General features: G+C 44.8%; 1 protein-coding gene across 1 annotated transcript in view; it reads left to right on the top strand.

Moving 5' to 3' along the window:
• Positions 1 to 8264: 8264 nt before the first annotated feature.
• XDH (xanthine dehydrogenase) overlaps positions 8265 to 21517 on the top strand; it is a gene marked incomplete at its 5' end in the record, with an annotated part of 60812 nt that continues 47559 nt past the window's right edge. Inside the window, 5 exons of the mRNA XM_082672681.1 lie at positions 8265 to 8306; positions 13325 to 13382; positions 16258 to 16354; positions 17659 to 17767; positions 20988 to 21114. Of these exons, the coding sequence (XP_082528807.1) occupies positions 8265 to 8306; positions 13325 to 13382; positions 16258 to 16354; positions 17659 to 17767; positions 20988 to 21114 (433 nt within the window). The remainder of the gene's footprint in view (positions 8307 to 13324; positions 13383 to 16257; positions 16355 to 17658; positions 17768 to 20987; positions 21115 to 21517) is intronic.

Here is a 21517-nt window from a genome sequence, read left to right as displayed (position 1 = left end):
TGCCGATGCAGGGGAGGTGGGTTCGTGCCCCGGTCCGGGAAGATCCCACATGCCGCGGAGCGGCTGGGCCTGTGAGCCATGGCTGTTGAGCTTGCGAGTCTGGAGCCTGTGCTCCGCAACGGGAGAGGCCACAACAGTGAGAGGCCTGTGTACCAGAAAAAAAAAAAAAAAAAATTTACAAACAGTAATGCTGGGGAAGGTGGGAGAAAAGGCAACCCTCTTGCACTGTTGGTGGGAATGTAAAGTGATACAGCCAGTATGGAGAACAGTATGGAGGTTCCTTAAAAAACTTAAAAAAGTAGCACACTTCTGATTCCCTCTACTGTCCTTCAAAATTGTTAAGACCTTATAAATAAAATGAAAGTAAAAGATAAACTGTACTTCCAAAGCCTACCATCTCTCAGATGGGCAGCCACCCACTAGAACTCCAGCTGAGTTCATGTACCATTGGTACTGAACCAATACAGTACTATCAAATACTTATCTGGCCCTAAAATGACCAGGATGGGGCTCTTTTGACATTTTGAAACTGGTTTCTACATATGCAGCTAGAAAATAAAGCTGGCTTGATAAAATATCTTTTCAAAATTCTGACCCATAGGGAACGAAAGTATTTCTAGGAGAAAGCTTGAAGTTATAACTTTTACATGTCCTTGAAATGTAAACATAGCCTACATCTCCTGAGACTATGGCCTTGGCTTAATCAGCAGAACCTAAAACGTGAAACAAACAAACAAACAAACAACAAAAAAGAAAAAGGGAGAAGAGACCTTTTCAAACTCAAGTAGGAAAACTGTGAGATCTCTGTGTATATCTGGATGTATGTATGTCTATGTATATGTCATAGACATGATATGTCTCTACCTTCAGGTGGTATTATCAAAATTAGTTTGTAAAAGATCTCTATTTAAATAGCTTAAACAAATATGTGCTTATATAAATTTTCAGAAATATAATAGAAATTTACTCAAAGGAGTTTTGTGTTCATGAGATATGGGAAATATTGAATATTAAATTAATATTCAGTATTAAAGTTAGTTTAAGTTGTTGGTATAATTAATACAGACATGGTTTTAGAGTCATCAACATTAGAATAATACTGTAATTGTACCTGGGTTTATGGGAAGTCAGTAGACTCCTGTTATCTCTGTTGGAAAATTTGTCAATAAGAAAATTAACTTGGTATGATGATACTTTCATAAGTAATAAAATAAATGGTTTTTAGGAAGATTCTTTAAGAATACTTATGTTTTATGGTATGTTTACTTAAAAATAGTTTCTCCAGATTTTTGTTTACTTGAAACTTTAGAGTTTTGCTAAGTTAAGTTTGATGATGGGAATTCATTTAATATCTAGATCATTTTTAATAAGATAAAATACTGAAACATTAATGCTAAGCAAGTCAATGTTTACCTACTTTTGTCTTTTATTAGAGAAAAACTAAAGATGTTTGGTTTATTGGACACACATCTTGTACCACATTAAGGAAAGAAATTATGCTGTGAGAATATGTATGTTTCTAGAGGTTATGGAATATGTACATAAGTTTGCCAGTCAGGAAATGCTGGTATACACACAGTTCACAAGTTGCTTCTTGGTTTTTTTTGCTAGCGATTCAGGTTCTTAAGGGTTAAAAATTGTAACACATATGTAATTAAACATACTAGAAAAATAAGAGAAACATTTCAATATGCAAGGAAAGTAGGATGTGTGATTCTAGTAAAAGAAAATATGAGGAATGGAATTGCATTTTGTTAAGGTAAAAAGAAAGTGATCGGGCTTCCCTGGTGGCGCAGTGGTTGAGAGTCCGCCTGCTGATGCAGGGGACACGGGTTCGTGCCCCGGTCCGGGAAGATGCCACATGCCGCGGAGCGGCTGGGCCCGTGAGCCATGGCCGCTGAGCCTGCGCGTCCGGAGCCTGTGCTCCGCAAAGGGAGAGGCCACAACAGTGAGAGGCCCGTGTACCGCAAAAAAAAAAAAAAAAAAAAAAAAAGTGATTTTGTCCTGAATCTGGTTATTTCTAAATGGGAAAGAAAATAAGAGACAAATTTGGATATAGAAAGTTGTGGGAGGTTTGTGGAAAAGGCACCCTGAGAAAAGTGGTGGTCAGGACTGGCTGAGATTGAATTTAAAGGTAAGCTGCTGCAAAACTAGCATTTGGTTCTCTCCCTGTTAGGAGGACAAAGTTTTCTTGGAATATTGATCTGTTTTGATAACGGATTGTAAAACTTTCTTTACATTTTAAGCAATCTGTTGTCTTTCTGTAATTGCCTTTGAAATATTTTATTGTCACTTTGGCTAAGTGAATGACTAAACACTTTTTTCACAGTGACTTATTTGACTGTTTTAAAAACCTTTTTGATATCTTTGACAAACTTTCCCAAACTCAAATTCTAAATGAAGTCTTTTGGTTTAGAACTAACTTTGAGATATTTTTCTTTCCTTATAAAAAGAGAGATATTAAATTAATTAGGCATGTTGTCATGGGAAGCACTGTCAGTAAATAAAATATTCAGCTTTCTTTATGTAACAATAAAAAGTAATATTCAGCTTTCTTTAAGTAGTGTCCATACATATGGATACTACATATGCATTATAAGTGTTCCAGACACTTATATGCATTGTAAGTGTTCCAGAAATTATGTGAAATTCCTGGAAGTCTTATATGTCCTGACATAAAATGTTATCTATCATCAAAATTGGGACTCACACTAAAGGGACTGAACTCAAGTATAAGGGAAATGCCCAGCAGACTTTCATGCAAAGGCAACAACAACAGAATCTGTAAAGATTATGGCATGTATAAAGTCCATTCTACTTCTGCAAAAAATTAACCCCTCATTGTCAGACTTTTGCCATCCTGATGTCCTTGTAACATGGCAACAGTCTGCTCCTAAATCAGAGGAATTGAGATGTGTAAGGAATAGCTGTAAATTAAATAGTTGGGCCTTGGGAAACCCAAGATGACTGCTTGGCTCTTCCTGGATCCATGGCAAACTCCATTTTTCATTTGATGGGTTAAAGCCTTCCCTTACTGCAAGGCTGGTGCCCTCACAATGACAATGAAACTGTTAGAAAATGTTTTCTACTTGGGGTATACCTTCCACAGTCTCCAGTGATCAATGCACCCACTTTCCTGTGTAAATTGTAGGAGCCTTAACAAAAACCTTGCAAACTTCTTGAAATTATCGCTGACACTATTGCCTTCAATCATCAAGCAAGATCAACAGAACTAAAGGAAATATTGGACTCAAGAAGAATAAGAGTTAGTTATATGGGATTGAATGAACTGATAAATATAATGGTAATTTTAGTGATTTTTTTTGTCTGAACTATTACTGGCCTTTCATCTTTATTTTCCAGATATAAGGAAACATTTCCCCTAAGCTAATTATGACTTACACCAATTTGGTAAATTATACCTTTGTAATCAGAGTTAAAACTTTTACCTTTTCTCCCTTCCTGATCCCACCAGAATTTGGAAACTCTTAATTAGTGAGTATTCTTATTTTCATGGCAATGCAATTATTTGCATGAGTTCAGTAAGAATTTGTTCTCCTTATAACAAGACGCAGTTGGAAACACTGGCAATATTACTATGGCTTTGACCGAAATGTCACATTTGGGAATATACATAAAATAAAGTATGGCTAGATAGTTTTAAAGAACTAAGGTACACTTTATGGAACCATATAGCCCCTTGAAAAAACAAGCTGGTACCTTACTTACCGGGTTCCCAGCAACCTTACCAGGTGATCAAGGAGGGCCACTTCCTGGCACTTGCAGGAACCTCAAGATATTTTGGATCTTGAGAAGAGAGAAAGCCTACCAAACCTGTAGGTATTACAGGCAGAATCTGATGGCAAGTCCTTGGCATGACTTTCCTGGCCTTAAGAAGCCTGTTGAAAGTTCCATTTGGATTCCTTATGAAAAGGTCCAACGAAGTCAAACTTCAAAGAGTCCATATGATCAATTACACTTATGTTAATAGTCAGGCCAAGTTTATTGAAACCAGACTTATTTTGTAAACAGATTAGTCTTAATTTGGCTATATTTTGTAGAGATATGGATAATTTTAGAGGGAAAAAATTGTTTCATTAATATACCTTCATGTATATTAAGTTCTCATGATGTTAATTATCATTGAGGTTTGATATTTATTGCTTAAGACTCATTTCCTAGATGGCTCCTTGTTTCTATGTTACATTATTGTGAAGTTTCACTGAATTATTTAGAAGACATTCTAAGCTTGGTTCTGAAGCTTACCTCAGTAATCTATCTTTGGATAAAGATCAGATGCCCCATAACCTGCAATGTGTACAATCTCTGCAGGAGATTATGCACATTGGAAAAGAAATCAAACAAAAGATTCTTTGAAGCCATGTTGTAAAATAATGATACCTGATAATACCTTATCAGGTATTATCTACTAATCCATGTGCTCTCAAATTAAAGGGCATAGACTCATGGATTCACATCTCTCATTTAAAAAAGTCCCCTCCACCCAAGTGAACTTTAACACCTATTCCTGACCTGGCTTTCACTGACTGAGGGAAGTACCATCAAGCCAAGATGAGAAGAAGACATCAGTGGTAGACAACGGACCCAAGAATCTGGACCAAGCCTGTAAGACTCACTCTATCAGTTCAATTGAACTGTTTACCAAATGTTTCTCTCTCTATCAAATTGAAAATTATTGTTTTATTTCTAGCTATGCTTTTGCACCAATGTTCAGGATGAAAAGAACATTGTGTAGTAAAGTTGTCACAGCGTATAGTTACTGAGGGCAATTTAACACATTGTTGGATCTGTCATCAAATTCCTCAGTGAATACAAGACTGATTTAGGCCCCTCTTAATACCTGGCACCGACTTTTCTGATGTTCCAAACATTACCACTCATCTAGAATGACCTCTCTCTGGCCTAACATTTCAGGTTCAAGTTCTTCAACATATTAATGTGTCCATCCCTTGTCTGATACTGTCCTCAGTCTTTAGAGACCAGATACAACATACCCTAGGACTGCTTCACTTTGTTCCTTACTTAATTAACAGATGCCTTAAAGAGAAAAACACGAGTAAATTATGCCAGCTACTCTTAAATGTCAAATGCCATACAGATAGCTTTTGGAAAAGCTGCAAGAAAAATGATCCGTGGTTTAATATTATGTTAAGAAAACTTCCAATTAAAACAAGGCTATCATTGAGACTGCTTGTGCTCCCCCAGGCTTTATCTTTGCTTGTGGTATTAGAATTGACCCACTTTCCCAAAGATGGGCACATAAATGTCTTAAGAGCTGGCAAATAGAATCATTATGTTTACTGGTACATTATGCTACCCCATTGTTTCTATATAAGGCAATAGATGAACCTCCTTTCTCTGTTCACTACAGAGTCAAGAGATCCATTTTAGCAGGATACCAAGATACCTGGTGGGGAAGTCTTTTGGGAATCTCGATTCGTAGTGCAGGAGTATATGTAAGCAGAGAGATGATCAGAAATCTATCAGTCACCATTGGTCAAATAGCTGAGGACACTGCAAAAAGCACTGCAGCACAACAGACATCCCTAAACTCCTCAGCCCAAGTAGTATTTGATAACAAGGTTGCCTTAGATTTTCTGCTGGCTTAACAAGAGTTGCTGTGCTATTGCTCACATTACTTGTTGCACTTATATCAACACCTGTGGAAAAGTAGGCATACACTTAGAAAAAAAATTCCCAAAAGGCAAAAAGGCTAAAAGATGTATGGGAAACTAACCCTTTAAATAATCTCTTTGGGTAGCTTCCCTCAGTAATAGGCGTTTTTTCCCCTGATTTGCTTTATAGATGATTGTCACTGTTGTAGTGCGTATTATTATTCTTTTCCTAGCTCTCAAGGTACTCATGACATGTATCCCTGTTTGCTCTAAGTTGACTGCCCCAAACACAAGTATAAAGTTTGTGCAACAATTTGATATAATTGATAATATACCCTGTGTTTATCCATCATCATATACCTCTGTGTTTACTTTGGTTGATTAATTAATTACTCCCCAATGAGAATAATTAGGCAACTCTTTTCCTAGAAAAAAGAAAGAGAGAGGAAGTCCTAGCACCGAGGGATATGTTGGACAGGGAGCAACCACTCTGGCATCAAGGGACAAATGCTTTGGTCATCACTGCTTTCTTTTGAAAGATTTTATTCAATCAAAAGAAATGATGGAAGAAATTTTCACATATTGGGGTATGGGGAAGTCATTCTGGCATATACATGATTTCACTTTATGCTAACTAGAACAGCCTGTTTTGTGACCTATTAAATATACGTTGTACACCTGCTTTAACTGATAAAGAAAAGGCTGCATTGACCAGAAGTAAAACTGTCCATTTTAAAGATAAGTAGTAAATGCCTCCCTTCCTGGGACACCGGTGCTGGTGCTCCTTTCATGATAAGTCTCCTTTCCCAGGTGCCAGGGCTTTACTGATCTGTCAGTAAATGTGCTGTGTATGTGCTGATCTGTCTTTTCTGAAACCATGAAGGGATGTACTCTTGTCATGTTAGATGCTCTTTTTTCTGACAAGATATAAAACTGTTCTGAAAACCATGTTTCTCTGGAACTATCGGAGACACTGTCTCCTGGAGTGTAGTCCTCAGTTTGGCTCAAATAAAACTCTCTTCTATTATTATTATTATTAATTGATTATTGATGATTTCTGTCAACAAGACATATCCCCAGACATTGCCAGAAAGGCTTCTGGGATGAAGATCCCCCTTCCCCAGTTAAGAACCACTGTTTTATGCTGACCAATCATCTTAGTTTGCCTTGGACTGAAGGATTTGCCAGGGATTTAGTATTAAAACCAAGACAGTTGGGGACAAATTGGGATGATTAGCCACCCTACGAGTGGAATTTCATCTCCTGCTTAAATGAAGTCTGTGTGGAGAGCGGCATCGTGTTGATAACATGGTGGCTGTCCTGGCAGTCTTCAGTTTCTCTAGATTATTTCTGTACCAAGCACATCTGCCCAATACTGCTTTCTTCCCCACTCATATCTTTCAGGGGGTGTAGGGGAAGTGACCTACTTCACAGAGGCTAGCCTCGTAGAAGACCAGAGAGAATGCTGGGGTGTGTGTGTGTGTGTGTGTGTGTGTGTGTGTGTGTGTGTGTGTGTGTGTGTGTGTGTGTGTGTGTGCGAGCGAGAGAGAGAGAGAGAGAGAGAGAGAGAGAGAGAGAGAGAGAGAGAGAGAGAGTGAGTGAGAGAGTTGGGAGGGGCAGTTGGCCGCTGGACTTTAGAGCTCATTGGTGCTGCCTGGGTGGGTGATATGCATGGGTGTTTAGACCAGGAGTTAATGGAGACTGGATGGGGGAAGGTTTTCAGCTCTGTATTAATTTGGCCTATGCCTATGAGATATGCACATTTTATTTGGTACAGTATTTTGAAATATTTTTATGAGTTATTCTGACAATTTAATCAAGGGTATTTCCCTGAGAGAAACAAAAGGAAAACCTCAAAAGTGGTTTGTTATCAGGATTATTTTTGCTGTGCTTTTGAGAATACATTTGCAATAGTAATAGAAATTTTGGTTGTTTGCTTATTTACGAAGCACTTCCAAGAATACATCATTTGTCACTCAGCCTTTTGCTCTTGATGTCATTCATTTGCCCATTTACAGGATGAAAATAAGTGCGTTCTGAAAGCGATAAGAGACCTGCTGAGGTCAAATGCAAGATTTTGCGTCTGAATAACTGGACTCTGCCTCTTATGACTCCAGACCCCTCCAAGCTCTGGGAGAATGAGTCCTGCATGTAAGTGCTGAGTCTGGGTTGCTGTAAACCTAAATGGTAAAATGACAAGTGTAGACGCGGAGGGTGTGAATCACCTCTATTGCCGTGACTGTCACTATGACCGTGGCCCTTCCGCCTTCTCCGTCTTCAGCAAGTGGGAGGATGAAGCAGGTTCTGTGAGGGTGGTTCCTAAGACCCACAGTCGTCTGGCACCAGCATCCTCCTTGCTGATATCTGCCTGTGTCTTCCTCAGTGCTCTTCGACACAGGTGTTGGGGGTGTGATTTGCTGTGTGTGATTGCATTTTCCTTGATTATGTAAACGGGTGTCTTTTGCCAAGAACTCGCCATGCCCCGAAGCTCTGAGCTTGGTCCCTCCCATCGGCTGACTTCATTTCATTTTTTTGGGAGGCGTATTTTTCAAGTTGCAGAGCAGTAATAACTGGCAGTGCCTCTTGGGCATAAGGTACCTGGAGTTCAGGGACCCCCAACCCGTGACAATGACAGCAGATGAGTTGGTTTTCTTTGTGAATGGCAAAAAGGTAAGCAGAAGCTGACCCTTTCTCTGGTTTCCCTGATCCCCGGGAGGGATGTGTGTCCTCCGGAAAAGACCTGTTCTTGTTCTCTCTCTTTTGTGTTCTCCCTTATTTGTTCGCCTTCTCTCTTTCTCTCTTCCTTCAAAGCTGTCGCTGCATTTGGGGTAACACTGGGGAAAGAAGACCTTCTCAGGGTTAGAACACAGTCAAGATACTCACAGGGTAAAGCAGTGATGGGGAGGGAAGCGAGAAGAAAGGCGTCTGTGAGCTCACCCATGCTCCTTGCCACCTCTTCGCGGTAATAGAGACACTGGCAGGAAGCTGAGAAAGGTGGGCAGGGTTCTAGGTGAGATTGGAGGTCACCTCCATTTCTGTGTTTAATCAAATGTATCCTAAGGCTTTTGTTGCTTTCTTTACTGAGAAAAGGAGCAGGAATGTGTTTTCTTGCTAATCTCAGGGTATAAGATGTACACAGCTTTTTTTTTTTTTTTTTGCGGTACGCGGGCCTCTCACCTCCGCGGCATGTGGGATCCTCCTGGACCGGGGCACGAACCCGCGTCCCCTGCATCAGCAGGGGGACTCCCAACCACTGCGCCACCAGGGAAGCCCTCAGATGTACACAGCTTTGATTCTGATATTTCATCTGTGTAAATGTTAACAGCTAAGTTGTGTGAGGACGTATACTGACATCTTGTGGCAAGCCACAATTTTTATTTCTTAAAGGGCACGCTTCCCCCCCCCCCCACACACACACACTTAGTTATACATATACATGCTGCAAACCTCTTACTTTGATAAAAATTGCTCACTTGGATTAACTTCACTGCTGCACAGGGACCTAGGGGAGGTGGGGATGGTAGGGCAGAGGGCGGTCTTATGATAAGGGTACCAGTCCTTGCAGCACCGGAAGGGTGAGCATCTTTGCGGATCTTAATGCAGGTGCAGGGAGAAGAGGGGGCAAGTACATCACCTTGTCTCCACTGTCCGCTTGCTCTCCCTACGCGGGTGTTGAGGTGCTTGCATCTGCTTCAGCTCCCTTGTTGGAAAGGAAAGCGACAGTGAAAGGGTAGCATTGGCTGCATTGTGAATGGCCGTGTGCACAGCATGAGTGATGATTATACCCCATCGTCAGAGCAATTTTATTTGTTTTGCAGCATTGGCAATTTTGAGTTGAGAAACTGGGTGACTTTGGAGGCAATTTTCAAGAACTAAAATGCATCTAGTGCTTAAATTGTCAGGATATATTTGGGTGAGTAGCAGGGGAATTCCGTGAGCCGCCACAATGTCAGTGCTCCCAGGACTGTTGGATTCAGTTTGAGTGGTATCACTGGGTGGCCCTGGGAACTGGGGTCAGCTGTGCTCTTCCAGGTGCAGAGCTGTCTCTCTGTGCCAACTTCTTTTCAGGACTGGTCTCTGGTAGCAAACTAAGAGGCAGGGCAAATCTTCCTTGTTGGTGGCTGTTAGACTTGTGGCCAAGAATTCCAACGACTTTGTCACATTCAGCAATTGCATTGTAGAGATTTAAGAAACAGTCGTTGAATTGGCTTTCTCGATCCATTACTTACACAGTGGCATCTTCATGGCATTTTTCTAAGCAATTTTTATATTGGGTGAGCAAACGGATTCAGTGACTTCCAAGGCACAGTCTCACTCTAAGGTTTGATTATTTATTAAGCCATCAGTTCACGTGTGACAGTACAAGCTTCTGTTCTTCTTTGGGGACGGTTTGCTATGATGCACCGGATCTAGAAGCGAGCATTTCAAGGTGAATCTGGTTTGGTGAAAATTGTTTCCCCATGTATTTTATTTTCACCTTAGGAAAGCAATTTAAAATTTGTAGATAGTATCATTACATCAAACCCTACTATCTCTTTTTTGTTTTTTTTTTGCGGTACGCGGGCCTCTCACTGTGGCGGCCTCTCCCGTTGCGGAGCACAGCCTCCGGACGCGCAGGCTCAGTGGCCATGGCTCACGGGCCCAGCCGCTCCGCGGCACATGGGATCTTCCTGGACCGGGGCACAAACCCGTGTCCCATGCATCGGCAGGTGGACTCCCAACCACTGTGCCACCAGGGAAGCCCAAACCCTACTATCTCTTGAAGCTTCTACTACTACAGGTTTCTGTGATGAATATCAGTGCTTTTAATTTTATAAACACGCAGACTTTTGAGAATCTGCTGGAAAGGTGGTGAGGCAATGCAAGGAGGGATGAGGCGAAAGCAGCGCTATAAAAACTAGACCAAGTGAGGGAATTCCCAGTCAAATAAAGACAGCTGTAAGTTTCTTCCTAATTCTATTCCCAAGGTATTCTAGATCTTTTGTTACCAGATATTGTGCAAGGAGGTTACCAAAGAAGCTGTTGGTACTTAGTGACTCACTCTTAAATATGAGCTTCCTACTCTCCCTGTTTCAGACCACTGTCCAGGATTCTGTCTTCACTCACTGTGGTCCTGGAGAGGGTGTAAGATGTCAATGATCAAATACCTCGAGGGCCTTCTGTGGTGGTGACAGGTCTTGGTGACGATGGTTTCCACATCTGATCTAGAGTCAGAGTCGAAGGGAAAGAGCTGCCCAGGATTTTGGTATCACCGTAGTGACCATCCTCTTGAAGGACAGGATTCTTGTTTTTCTGAACAGTCACTCTCTGGTTAGTGGAGATGGTGGCCCCTAGAGGAGTCTGGGAAGATTCGGCGTGTAGGGTGCAGTTGAAGGTGTCCAGGAGTGACCCCCACGAGAAGCAGCAGTCAGTGAGGAGGCAACAGTCACTCACTCACCCACCCACCTACCCATGTCGTCAACATTTACAAGCTCCTCTGAGGCCTGAGCCTATGGGACACATAGGTACTGGAGGAATACAATCCCTAAGACCAGGCAGTTACCATTCAGGAGTTTACGAACTAGTTGGCAAAGTGGACTGTGATTAGGTAAGGTACCATATTCCAAAATGTATTTCAAAGAAAAGTATCCCCACCAGATACTCTTCTTAGATATCCCTAGACCACTTTGTATAGTGTTGGCACATAGTAGGTGCCCAATGAATGTGGACAGAATGAAAGGATGAATATTAAAACCCTGAGAAACCCTCTACTAAAGAAACGTATTTTTCAGACTTTGTACTTTAAAGGTATTTTAAATTTACAAGGAGTTCAAGGAGGGTTGGACCACTTGTGGCCGGGGTGATAGGGAAGTGCTTGGGGTCTTCTAATAAGTCAAGATGCAGGTGAAAGAGGAATGGAATGGCCAAAGGCACAGGAGTTAGAAGGTTTAAGTTGTATTTTCACTGGAGTATGAAGACCAGCTTGGCAGGGAAGCAGGAGGGGAACAGGCTGAAAATGAAGACTGGGGACACATTGAAAAGGGTCTTGAAAGACAGCCTAAGGAACTTGGATGCTACCTTGAATATGTGGGAGGTCACTGAAGGCACTGAGCAGAGAACTGATGGGATGTGATAGAAGGAGAGCAGCAGGGCAGGAGGAAGGGGAGGCAGGAGCCTCTTGGTAAGCTAAGAGGACCTTATTGCCATCTTTGAGAAAGGTAATAAAGACTTTTATTTTGTGCATTTATGATTTAATTTCCAAGAGAAAAGAAACAACTCCTTGTGTGAAATTTATAACCAGGAAAATTTGAACAAGCTGTACCTGTGGGGTGTAATCATAAAAGAAAATTAATTTTATCTTCCACTTTCCTTTCAACTTTATTCAAGGGTAAATTTTGGTAGTTTCATGACCTTCTGGATTACTCTTAGTGAACAAAAAATCCTATGGGCAATTATAAGTTGCCAAACACAGTTTCATTTCAGGACAGAGAGGAGAGGGTAGTGAGAAAGTTCTTATTTATTAGGTGCTGGTGTAGGATGGCTTCCCGCTGCTGGGAACCTTCAACTGCAAGTCTCATGACATGGTGTAGGGGGCTGTTTTCTCAGTCTGGCTGTTCTCCCTCAGCCTCCAGTTTTGGGAGGTCCACTCCACACAGACTCTGATGGAGGTCCCATCACCTCCTGTAGTCAGTCTTCCAGGAATGATTTAAACACCTCCAAGGAAGTTCTCTCTCTCACATATGGCCTGTGCTGGGTCCATGGCACAACAATTTCACATCCTTTGCTCTTCCAAACTCTGGAAGTGCACATCAATCCTTACACTACAATTCTTCCTCAGCTTGTCTGGTAAGACTTTTTCTGTCTTTTAGCTAAGCCAGACCACCATATGCCCTGCAGCATGTGAGCTTTACATGGAGGGCTGTAGAAGCCCCTCATGAGGTTGGAGGTGTGAGGCAGATTCCTCCTCCTCCTCCTTTAGGAAGATGTGAGAATCATAGTGCAGGTCTCTCTAAAGAAACTCTTATCACACATTCTCTCCCCTTGATCATCCCAATCACCCGGACCCTTTTAGGCGTGATGATGCATGAGGAGAAGTGAAACAGGTTTTCATAGATTTCCTTTGATGATCTGCATCTGAAACTAGCACCACACCTCATGGACAAACTTTCTGCCTTATTGAACATTCTGTTTGTGGGCCTTTGGTTTGAGATTTCTCCTCCATTTCTAACCTGTGTTAGTGCTGTTGACTGTGATGACCCAACGCACACCACACTCTGTTATGAGCACAGGCCAGCAGACTGGCCATCCACCGCCTGAGTGTCCACCCTCCAGGATGCAAAGCCAGAGGTCTGCATGCCACCGCTCCCAGCTGTCCCTGGCATTCACAAATGTGCTCCAGCAGCTGGAAATGAAATGACTTGTTCAATTTGAAGGGAACTTTGCCTTGGTCAGCCCAGCACGGCCAGCGCTGTACCTAAGTGCTCTGTGGTGGGTCCAGAGCTGAGCACTAATGCAGAATTTTACAATTGCAGCATGTCCGCAGGTACACGATTTGGCTTGCAGCTGATATGCTCATCTTATAGAATTAAGAAAAACACCTTCGTTTTCATGATACATGTAGCACATCTCCATTAACTCTACAAATTCTTGGGTGAGACGATGACTAAGTATACCTCTGATATAGTTTTCTTTGGTGTTTGCTTTTATAGGTGGTGGAGAAAAATGCAGATCCAGAAACAACCCTTTTGGCCTACCTGAGAAGAAAATGTATCCTGACTTTGGAGCAGGGGCAAGGGAGAGGGGGCACTTGGGGACTCGTTCTCTGGGCCTTACCCCATTTGCTAGTGACTGGTCTGGAGACCGTGAAGTGCAGAGGAAAGAGCACTGGGTTAGGGCTCTGGACCCCTGTGTCTTAGTTGCAACTCTGCCACTTGCCAGCTGTGTGACCTTGGGAAGTCATTTGAGGCTGGTAGGTCTGAAATTCTCAGCTGCCGAGTAAGAATATGGTTCTTGATGTTCTTCAAGTCTCCTGCATTTAAGGTTCTACCCTGGGCCTGTAAAACAAGCAGCTCCAAAATACCCTCCTTAGCTCTGGCAAGCTTCGTGGCCATTCCCCTCCCCCCACCCCCAGGAGGAGCAGAGCCTGCCTCAGCAGACCTTTGTTAATACGTAAATGGGCTTCCTGGGCAGGGTTTCTGGCTCTGCGAAGGTGGAGAGAAAGTCAGGGGAAGGGGTATTTTTTGGGGAAAATGCTGCCTGAGGTAGGAATCATGAAGAGGCACCATCCACTGTGGGAATGGCAGGCACTGGGAAGCATGGGGTGGGGGACTCCTGAGCAGGGTTGGGGTACTGCTCTGCTCCCAGAGTGGGGAGTGCTTCTGTAAGATCCCCCATCCCTTTTGTCCTTTCCTAGTAGGAAAGTATTCTGAGGCCCTGGAACAATACCAGCAGTAAAGCTAGAATAGGAGCTAACATTAATGGGCACTGACTACCTATGGGTGGAGTTCAAGGTGATTTATGTAGGCTATCTCACTGATTCACAGAGATCCCTTTAACAGAGGAGGAAGCGAGGCTGGATGTGTTAAGGGATACACCTCCCCCTCGTGTGTTCTGGGCAAATGCTGGCAGACCTGGACTGAAGCCGGGAGCCATGCTCTGAACTTCCCACCCACACTGGAAACTCTCTAGGGGTCTGTTGTAGAATGATACTCATCCTGACCTCTGTCTATAAACCCTTGTGGCTCCCAGAGGCAGGGACGTCTGGTGGCTCCTTGCAGTGACATACTTTGGAACAACAAAGGATCGTTTCAGCACCCTCAGAAGCCAGCCTGGAATCCATGGCCTTGCCTCTGGTTCTTTCACCTCCTATCAGATAGTGGCTGGCTCTAGTGTACTTTGTCCTGGATTTTTGACCTGGTGGGGGCAGGTCTGGAGGTTCACAGCACATGGACCTGATGGCGTTTTTTGTAGACCTGGAGTCACTCAGTGGCATCAGGGGACTGCGTGGGACTCCATTTCCAGCCCATCTGCCTGGGCGGTCTGGAAAGAGAGGCTCACTCTTAGAGATTGTTGACATCAGTTTGAGATTTCTAGTACAGTTTTGAAGACCTGACAGCCTCACAAATTCCTGACCATAGCAGTTGGCTGGTTTAAAGGCCAAATCTCAAACGAACTCCAAACCTGAAAGTTGGCAGGTAAATGTGAAGTCCTGGTGGCTTCCTGCTGCCTGTGTTGAGAGCTGATCTGTGCGAGTTCCAGGCAAGAGAGAAGACACTAGCCTTGACTTCTACCCTGGCTTCCAGAAGGGTGCCCAGGCTAGCAGAAGACCTCTAGACTACTTTGGGCTGCTTCCATTTGTCCTCACGTGCCCCTAGCGTGGTCTAAACTGCTGATCTCATACGTCCAGACTAGTGAAGAGAATAACTCGAGATCTAGAGATCCCTCCCCAGCTGTGCTTTAAAAGAAGCAGCAGCATGGTGGGGGAGGAGTCAGATGGCCGTGTTCCCTAACACTCAAGGTGACACAAGTGGCTGTCACCTTGCAGGGCGCACATTACATCTTGGGTCTCAGTCTTCCTCCCTTCGTTCCTTCATTCCTTCCTTCCTTTCCTTCTTTCTTTCTCTCTTTCCCTCTCTCTCTCTCTCTCTCTTTCTCTCTCTCTGTCTTCCTTCCTCCCTCCCTCCCTCCTCTCTCTCTCTTTCTCTCTTTCTTTCTTTCACCAATTCCTGCCCTACCTGCTAACCACATTATTATGAAGATCAAACGGGTCCATGGGTATAGCTGCTTTCCAAGTAGAAGATGCTTTATCATTGTTAGTTATTAATTTTATCTTGAAATTAGGGAAGTGACCAGGGATAATAGCCTCAGGTCCTTCCATCTTCAGTAGGAAGATAGATGGCCTGGAGGCCTGTGGGCCTGAGGGAAAAGCAGCGATGGAGCCTGTGTCCCCGGGAAAGAGGCCACCATAACTGCTGTTCTCCAGAATAGCCTATTAGTTAGGCACTTTCCAAGCGCAAAGTATCGGAGATTTTGTCTCCCCCAATATATAAGAGGTGGCTCCAATATTGGTTTCTGACCTCAAAAATATCTTCATTTTAATTTCCATTCACATATCCTATGGGATGGATATTCAGAAGCCCCTGGTCCAGCCCCTGGACTTCATCAATCCAGAAGGTTTGGCGGGGGGATGAGGGAAGCTGAACTCAGCAAGTCCCATGCTGGCTTGAATGGCTTCCTTGCATGACCAGCTGGGGTGATGTGAGGGCTGGCCCACATACTCAGTCTTTGAGGTGCCTGATTTACCTGCCCAGTGAGACCACAGGGTTGGGGGACTGTTAAGACCACACCTAGAAGACCTTGATCCCAAGAAAATCTCCAGGATTAGAGAGCAGTGGAACTCCAGTCCCAGGGGTTGACACATGGGTGCTGGTGCCTTTCCTTTTCTGTACAATGGAATTGGCCTCATTCCCTGATCCCGTCTGAGTGGGAGGCCGTGTGGGTCTGCTGCCTCCCAGATTGAGGGGCCTGAGCCTGCGTGTGGACGAATGGCTCTTCACTCGAAGCTCAGTGCAGGCATTTCCCAGCAGCCCAACAAAAACTTTGTTTTCTCTGAGTTCATATTCTTTAACCCTTGACCATCCAGTGGGGCTGAGAGGGACAAAGCTGGGCTGCGGAGAAGGCGGCTGTGGGGCCTGCACGGTGATGCTTTCCAAGTATGATCGTCTCCAGGACAAGATCATGTATCCTTTCCCTGCTGGCTGATGGCCTTTGAGGACCGTGAAGCAGGGGTCAGCTTTTGAGTGAGTGTGCGTGTGCGCGTATACATGTAAGCCCCTGTGTTTCTAAGTAGACCTTGGTCATGAAGAGGGACATTATAGAATGATGTCTTAGGAAGTATCTTCCTGGCTTATAAATATATATGGACAAGATTCTGAACTGCTGAAAAAAATCATCTTTTTAAAATTCAGACTTATATCACATCCCATGAAATCCTTCAGTAGGCCTCCATTGCCCCCAAATTAAAGTCCAATCTTTTTGTTCAACATGTGAGGTCCTTCAGTTTTCCCCATCTTTCCTCTCCAGTTTTCTTTCTCTTCACGGGTCCAGCACTCTGTTCATGCAGAAACAATTGTGAACTACCAATGCTCCATGCCCATTCATTTCTTCGTCTTTGCAGAAGCTGTTTCCCATCTTGAATGTCCTTTTCTCAAGGACTTCTCTACCTGGCTATCTCTTACTAGCACTTTAGGACTGGGCAAAATATCACCTCCTCTAGGAAGCCTTCCTTGACCTCCCAAGACTGGGTTAGGTGCCCCTTGTCTCTGCTGGTGCCATGGTGCCCTGTGCATAGCCCTCCTGAAACACTTACCGTAAAATATTTAAATTTCATCTTCACACTGGCTTCTGTTTTCCTGAGTTGAAGGCAAGCTATTAGAAGACAGAGATTCCACCTTATTCACCTTTATTTCCTCAGCCCTCGGCAGGGTGCCTGGCACTTGGTTGGCCTTCAGTAACTGATGTTGTCTGTATGAGTGAATGAGCGATGAATAAAGGGATAGATGTGGGGAAGCTATTTCTAAGGGGTTGGTGTCCCATGCCACCTGGGGATTTCCCCTCCCTCTCCCCACAGAGGAATGGGAGAAATGGAGGTGAGTGAAAGCAGAGAAGCAAAAGTGACAGGAGGTTCTGAAATTGAAGTGGCTAAGGACGGGCCCTGCAGAGAGAGGAGCACACTTTGGGCCTGGAAACTGCCAGAAGCTTCCTCTTGACTCAGCCTCCAGTGTCAGGCTAAGAGGCAGCTGAAAGTGACCCTGGGTCCCGTGCTCCAGCTCAGAGGCCTAGGGCGCACCGGTGTGTGACTCCACAGGACGCTGGAGGGGCTCGGGCGCAGAGCCTTGGGTAGAGAGGTGAGGACACCTGTAGAAAAGAACATAATATAGAGTGAAGAGAAGTGACACAGGCATCACAGATCTCCCAGACCCTGCACCCAGGTCTGCTCTGATGACCTGAGTGGTCGATGGAATGACCTTAATTTGGGTTCCAGTCACTTTTCTGCCAATGCCTGCCTGGCCCCCATTTGCTCCTTGCACCATGTTGCCGTGACAACTGTGGAAGGAATCGGAAGTACCAAGACGAGGCTGCATCCTGTGCAGGTAACCAGAGGCTCTGACCAAGGCTGCAGACTTGCTCTGGGTCGTTGGGCCGAGTGTCACTTCCCGGGCCAAGGTGGCATTCCGGCCCAGCCACCTCCCCAGATCCTCGTGGAGGTGAGGGGGTGGCTGTGAGGCAGGGAGTGGAGGCACCCGAGCCTGGAGCTCCCTCCTGTGTCTGGGTGGATGGTGACATTGCATGCCCCATGGGAACCAAGAGGTCAACTGGATCTGGCGGCTGGTAAGTCCAGCTGTGTCAGAGCTGGAGGAGGAGGGGCAGGGGGACTTCCTCACCTTGTGCCCGAGCCTGCTTAGGAAGCCCCCTTGCCGTCTCAGACTGAAGATTCCAAATGCTCTGCGCCCCTTGATAAAAAGCCCACCTACTCCCTGCTCCCTCCAGTGGTAATTTCATTGCACCTCTCACCTTTCACCCATGGATCCTACAGACATGGGCTCATTAAAGTGGAGGTTAGCAAGGGCTGAGTCAGAGAACAGAGACACGTGGGTGTCTGACCAGTGCTTTCTCCCTGATGGTACCAGGCACCTGAGGATGAAGCGAAATTGGGAACACTTTGGGGAGGAGTGGGCAGTAGTCTGAGGGGTTTGTGGAGAGAGAAAGGATGCTCGTAGACAAGGTGGAATGGAGCCCATGTGGGAGCAGAGCACAGTGGGAAGGAAAAGCCACTGTTCCTGGTGCTTACGTTTAGGGAAACTGAGGCAGGAGGTCCTTAGGAGATTGCATCATGGAAGGTGCCTGAGCCAGGCCCTTTTCTTAATCTTCCCTTGACTGTGTCATTCAGATCCTGCCACCCTTGTGCCCCTTATGTGAGTCTGGAGTCAGGATCGCCGGTTATATAATTAGCAAACTAATTATACTATTATATATTATAATTATACTATACAAACTAATTACATATTAGCAAACTACGTATAATTAGCAAACTAATTATACTCCCTGGAGGGAGCATCTTGGGCCAGTCATGTGGGGTCAGAGCGCGGTGGGGTGGTATTGCTTCACTGCCATGTCTTTGCTTCCTAGGCAGGAAAAGGGCAGATTACTGAACTTGTCCAACCTGCAGCGGATGTGAGAAGATTAATGAGGGCTTGTACTTTTCTTTGAAACATAGATGAAAGAAAGAATGAACCGTTTAAACACAGGGATCGTATCCGTACAATGAGGCGAAAACCCTCTCTTTCCGATGGAATAGATCCTTATTCCTGATGTACTTCTTTTGGCTCCAAATAAGCTGTAGATTCCACTTCCTCTTGTCCATTTATGTTTTTCTCTTGGCTTCTACGACACCACACTTCCCTCATTTTCCTCCTACCTCCATGCTTGCACCATGTACAGCTCTTCCTCGGCTCAGTGCCTAATTGCTGCAGCACCCTGGGCTCTGGCCTGGGCCCCATCTCTTCTCCGCCTTCACACTCTCCTGAGGTGAGTTTAATGCCATCTACACGTGAATGCATCATCTTTGTATCTTCAGTTTCGACCTCTCCTCAGAGACCAGACTCCTCTTTCCAGCTGCCTACTTAAATTGCTAGATGGATGTCTACTCTCAAACTTAACAAAACGCTATTTTCCCCCCAACTTCTTTCTTCCCTGGTCTTCCTCCGTCTGAGTCAGTGGCAAAAGCATCCACCCAATTGCTCAAGATAAAAATCTAGGAGTCACCTATGATTCTTTCTCTGATACACCACACCCAATCCATCCAGAAGTAGTAACTACTCTACCTCCAAACTTTACAATGAAATCTTCATTTTTTTCCTCTGTTTCCCCCATTAATGTTTGGTTCAAGTCACTATCCCCTCTTGCCTAGGCCACTTTAGTGTCCTGTTCCCCTGTTTCTTCTCTTGCCCCTACAGCTATTCCCTGCCCAGCAGCTACAGTGATTCTTTAAAAACACGAATTCGATCATATCAAGCCCTGCTGAAATTCCCCTTAAAGCCCTCTCGTCATCACACCCAGAATAACCATCTGGATCCCTAACCCTGGTTTATGAAGAGCTGCACGGACTGGCTGCTGCCTGTTCCCCCAGCTGACATCCCTTGTCCCAGGATTCCATCCACCCCGGCCTTTCAGCAGCTCTAGCGCATCAGACTTTCACACTGTCTGTGCTCAGAGCCTTTGCACTCGCTGTTCCCTCTGCCTGGGATACACCCTTCCCTGCTCCAAATTACGTCATTAAGTTCAACTGGAAGGTCACTTTTTCAGAGTGGCTTTTCTAACCACTCCAAATAGCCACTAGTCAGTCTGGGTCATGTCCTCTTGTACTAATTCTCTACAGAGCACTGACCTCCACCTCAAATTTTCTTCTTTGTTTTTGTCAGTATTTCCCCTACTAGGATATGAGCTTCATGAGACCAGGAACCTCATCTCTCTTCTTCACTCTCTGTCCCCAGTGCCTTTACCACTCCTGGTACATAATAGTTTCTCAGTAAATATCTGTCAAATGAATGACTAGCCATGCTAGGCACTGGGGATACAACATTCTAGCAATTTTACTTAATGTAAGTTCCAAGAGAGATTCCCAGAGATTAAAAAATAGTGTAGATGTGGAGAATCTCCTTGTAATAAAAATCTTGCAGGTTTGAATGAAAATTCTGTGACATTCAGTGCTTTTAGTGAATTCTCTATCACACATTTCCCAATTCTTAAGTCCCCACCCGTTGGACTTCAAGGATTGCCTTCACATAAGAATACAGCAGCATTCTAATTTGGAATAAAATGCATTCATTTGGTTGATTTTGGATTGTGGGGTCGTGTAGTTAGAAGAACCTGACACAGCTCTAGCATTCACCATGTGTGATCTTGCATACATGTCTTAAATCTCTGAGCCGGCTTCCTCCTCTCTCTGTTGAAGGGAATGAAGGGTGAGAAGCCCCTCTGGCTTTAACAGTCGTTGTTCTTTGAGGGGGCTGTCCTATTAATAACTCCCATGGGTTGACTCCTTCCTCTATGCCATGGATGATGTTAAGAGTTTTATGTGAATGATCTCACTGAATCCTCTAAGTGCTAGGATGGTCCTAAACATATAGACAAGGCTTAGTGAGGCTTGGTAACTGGCCAAGGTCACAGCTGGGAAGTGGCAGCACTACGATTTGACTTCACGCGGCCTGCTACCCTACGCTGCCTGTCGACATGGGCTGGCTCCAGCTGAGTCGCGAGGGAGCCTGGGAGGGGTTCTGCAACACAGGTGTCTACGTCATCTGCCCCTTTTAGGAGAGAATCGCCAAAAGCCACGGCTCCCAGTGTGGGTTCTGCACCCCCGGCATCGTCATGAGCATGTACACGCTGCTTCGGAACCAGCCCGAGCCCACTGTTGAGGAGATCGAGGATGCCTTCCAGGGTATGGGCCTTGAGGCAGGGCCTGGGAGGTGGAGTGGCAAGTGGGGCTCTGAGGAGGGCAGGGCAGGGCCAGAGTGGATGCCAGGCGTGGAGTAGGAGTTCCAGGCACCGCCTTTTGAGGGAAAGGCTCAGGCCATCCCACCATGTTGGTTACGATTGACTGGAAGGGTGGTGCTTTCTTAATTGGAAGAACACTTGGGTGGTTTGGAGACCTTCTGGGGTCTCCTGCCTTAGTGTTCATCTTCCTGAGGTGTCTTCTGCTCTCACCCCGTGCTAGGATGGGGTAGCCATGAGTGGCCGGAGTGGGAGGAGATCGTCTGGGAAACCGCACAGAAGCTAATGACATGGCGTCTTCCCTTGCTGCTTCCTCAGAGCAGGGTTCTGCAGGGCAAGGGCCACCTATG

Source organism: Grampus griseus, assembly GCF_964374135.1.
Source record: "Grampus griseus genome assembly, chromosome: 15".
NCBI classification, from domain to species: domain Eukaryota; kingdom Metazoa; phylum Chordata; class Mammalia; order Artiodactyla; family Delphinidae; genus Grampus; species Grampus griseus.
The sequence above is the reverse complement of the archived record's forward strand: the minus strand, read 5'-3'. Positions and strand labels throughout refer to the sequence as shown.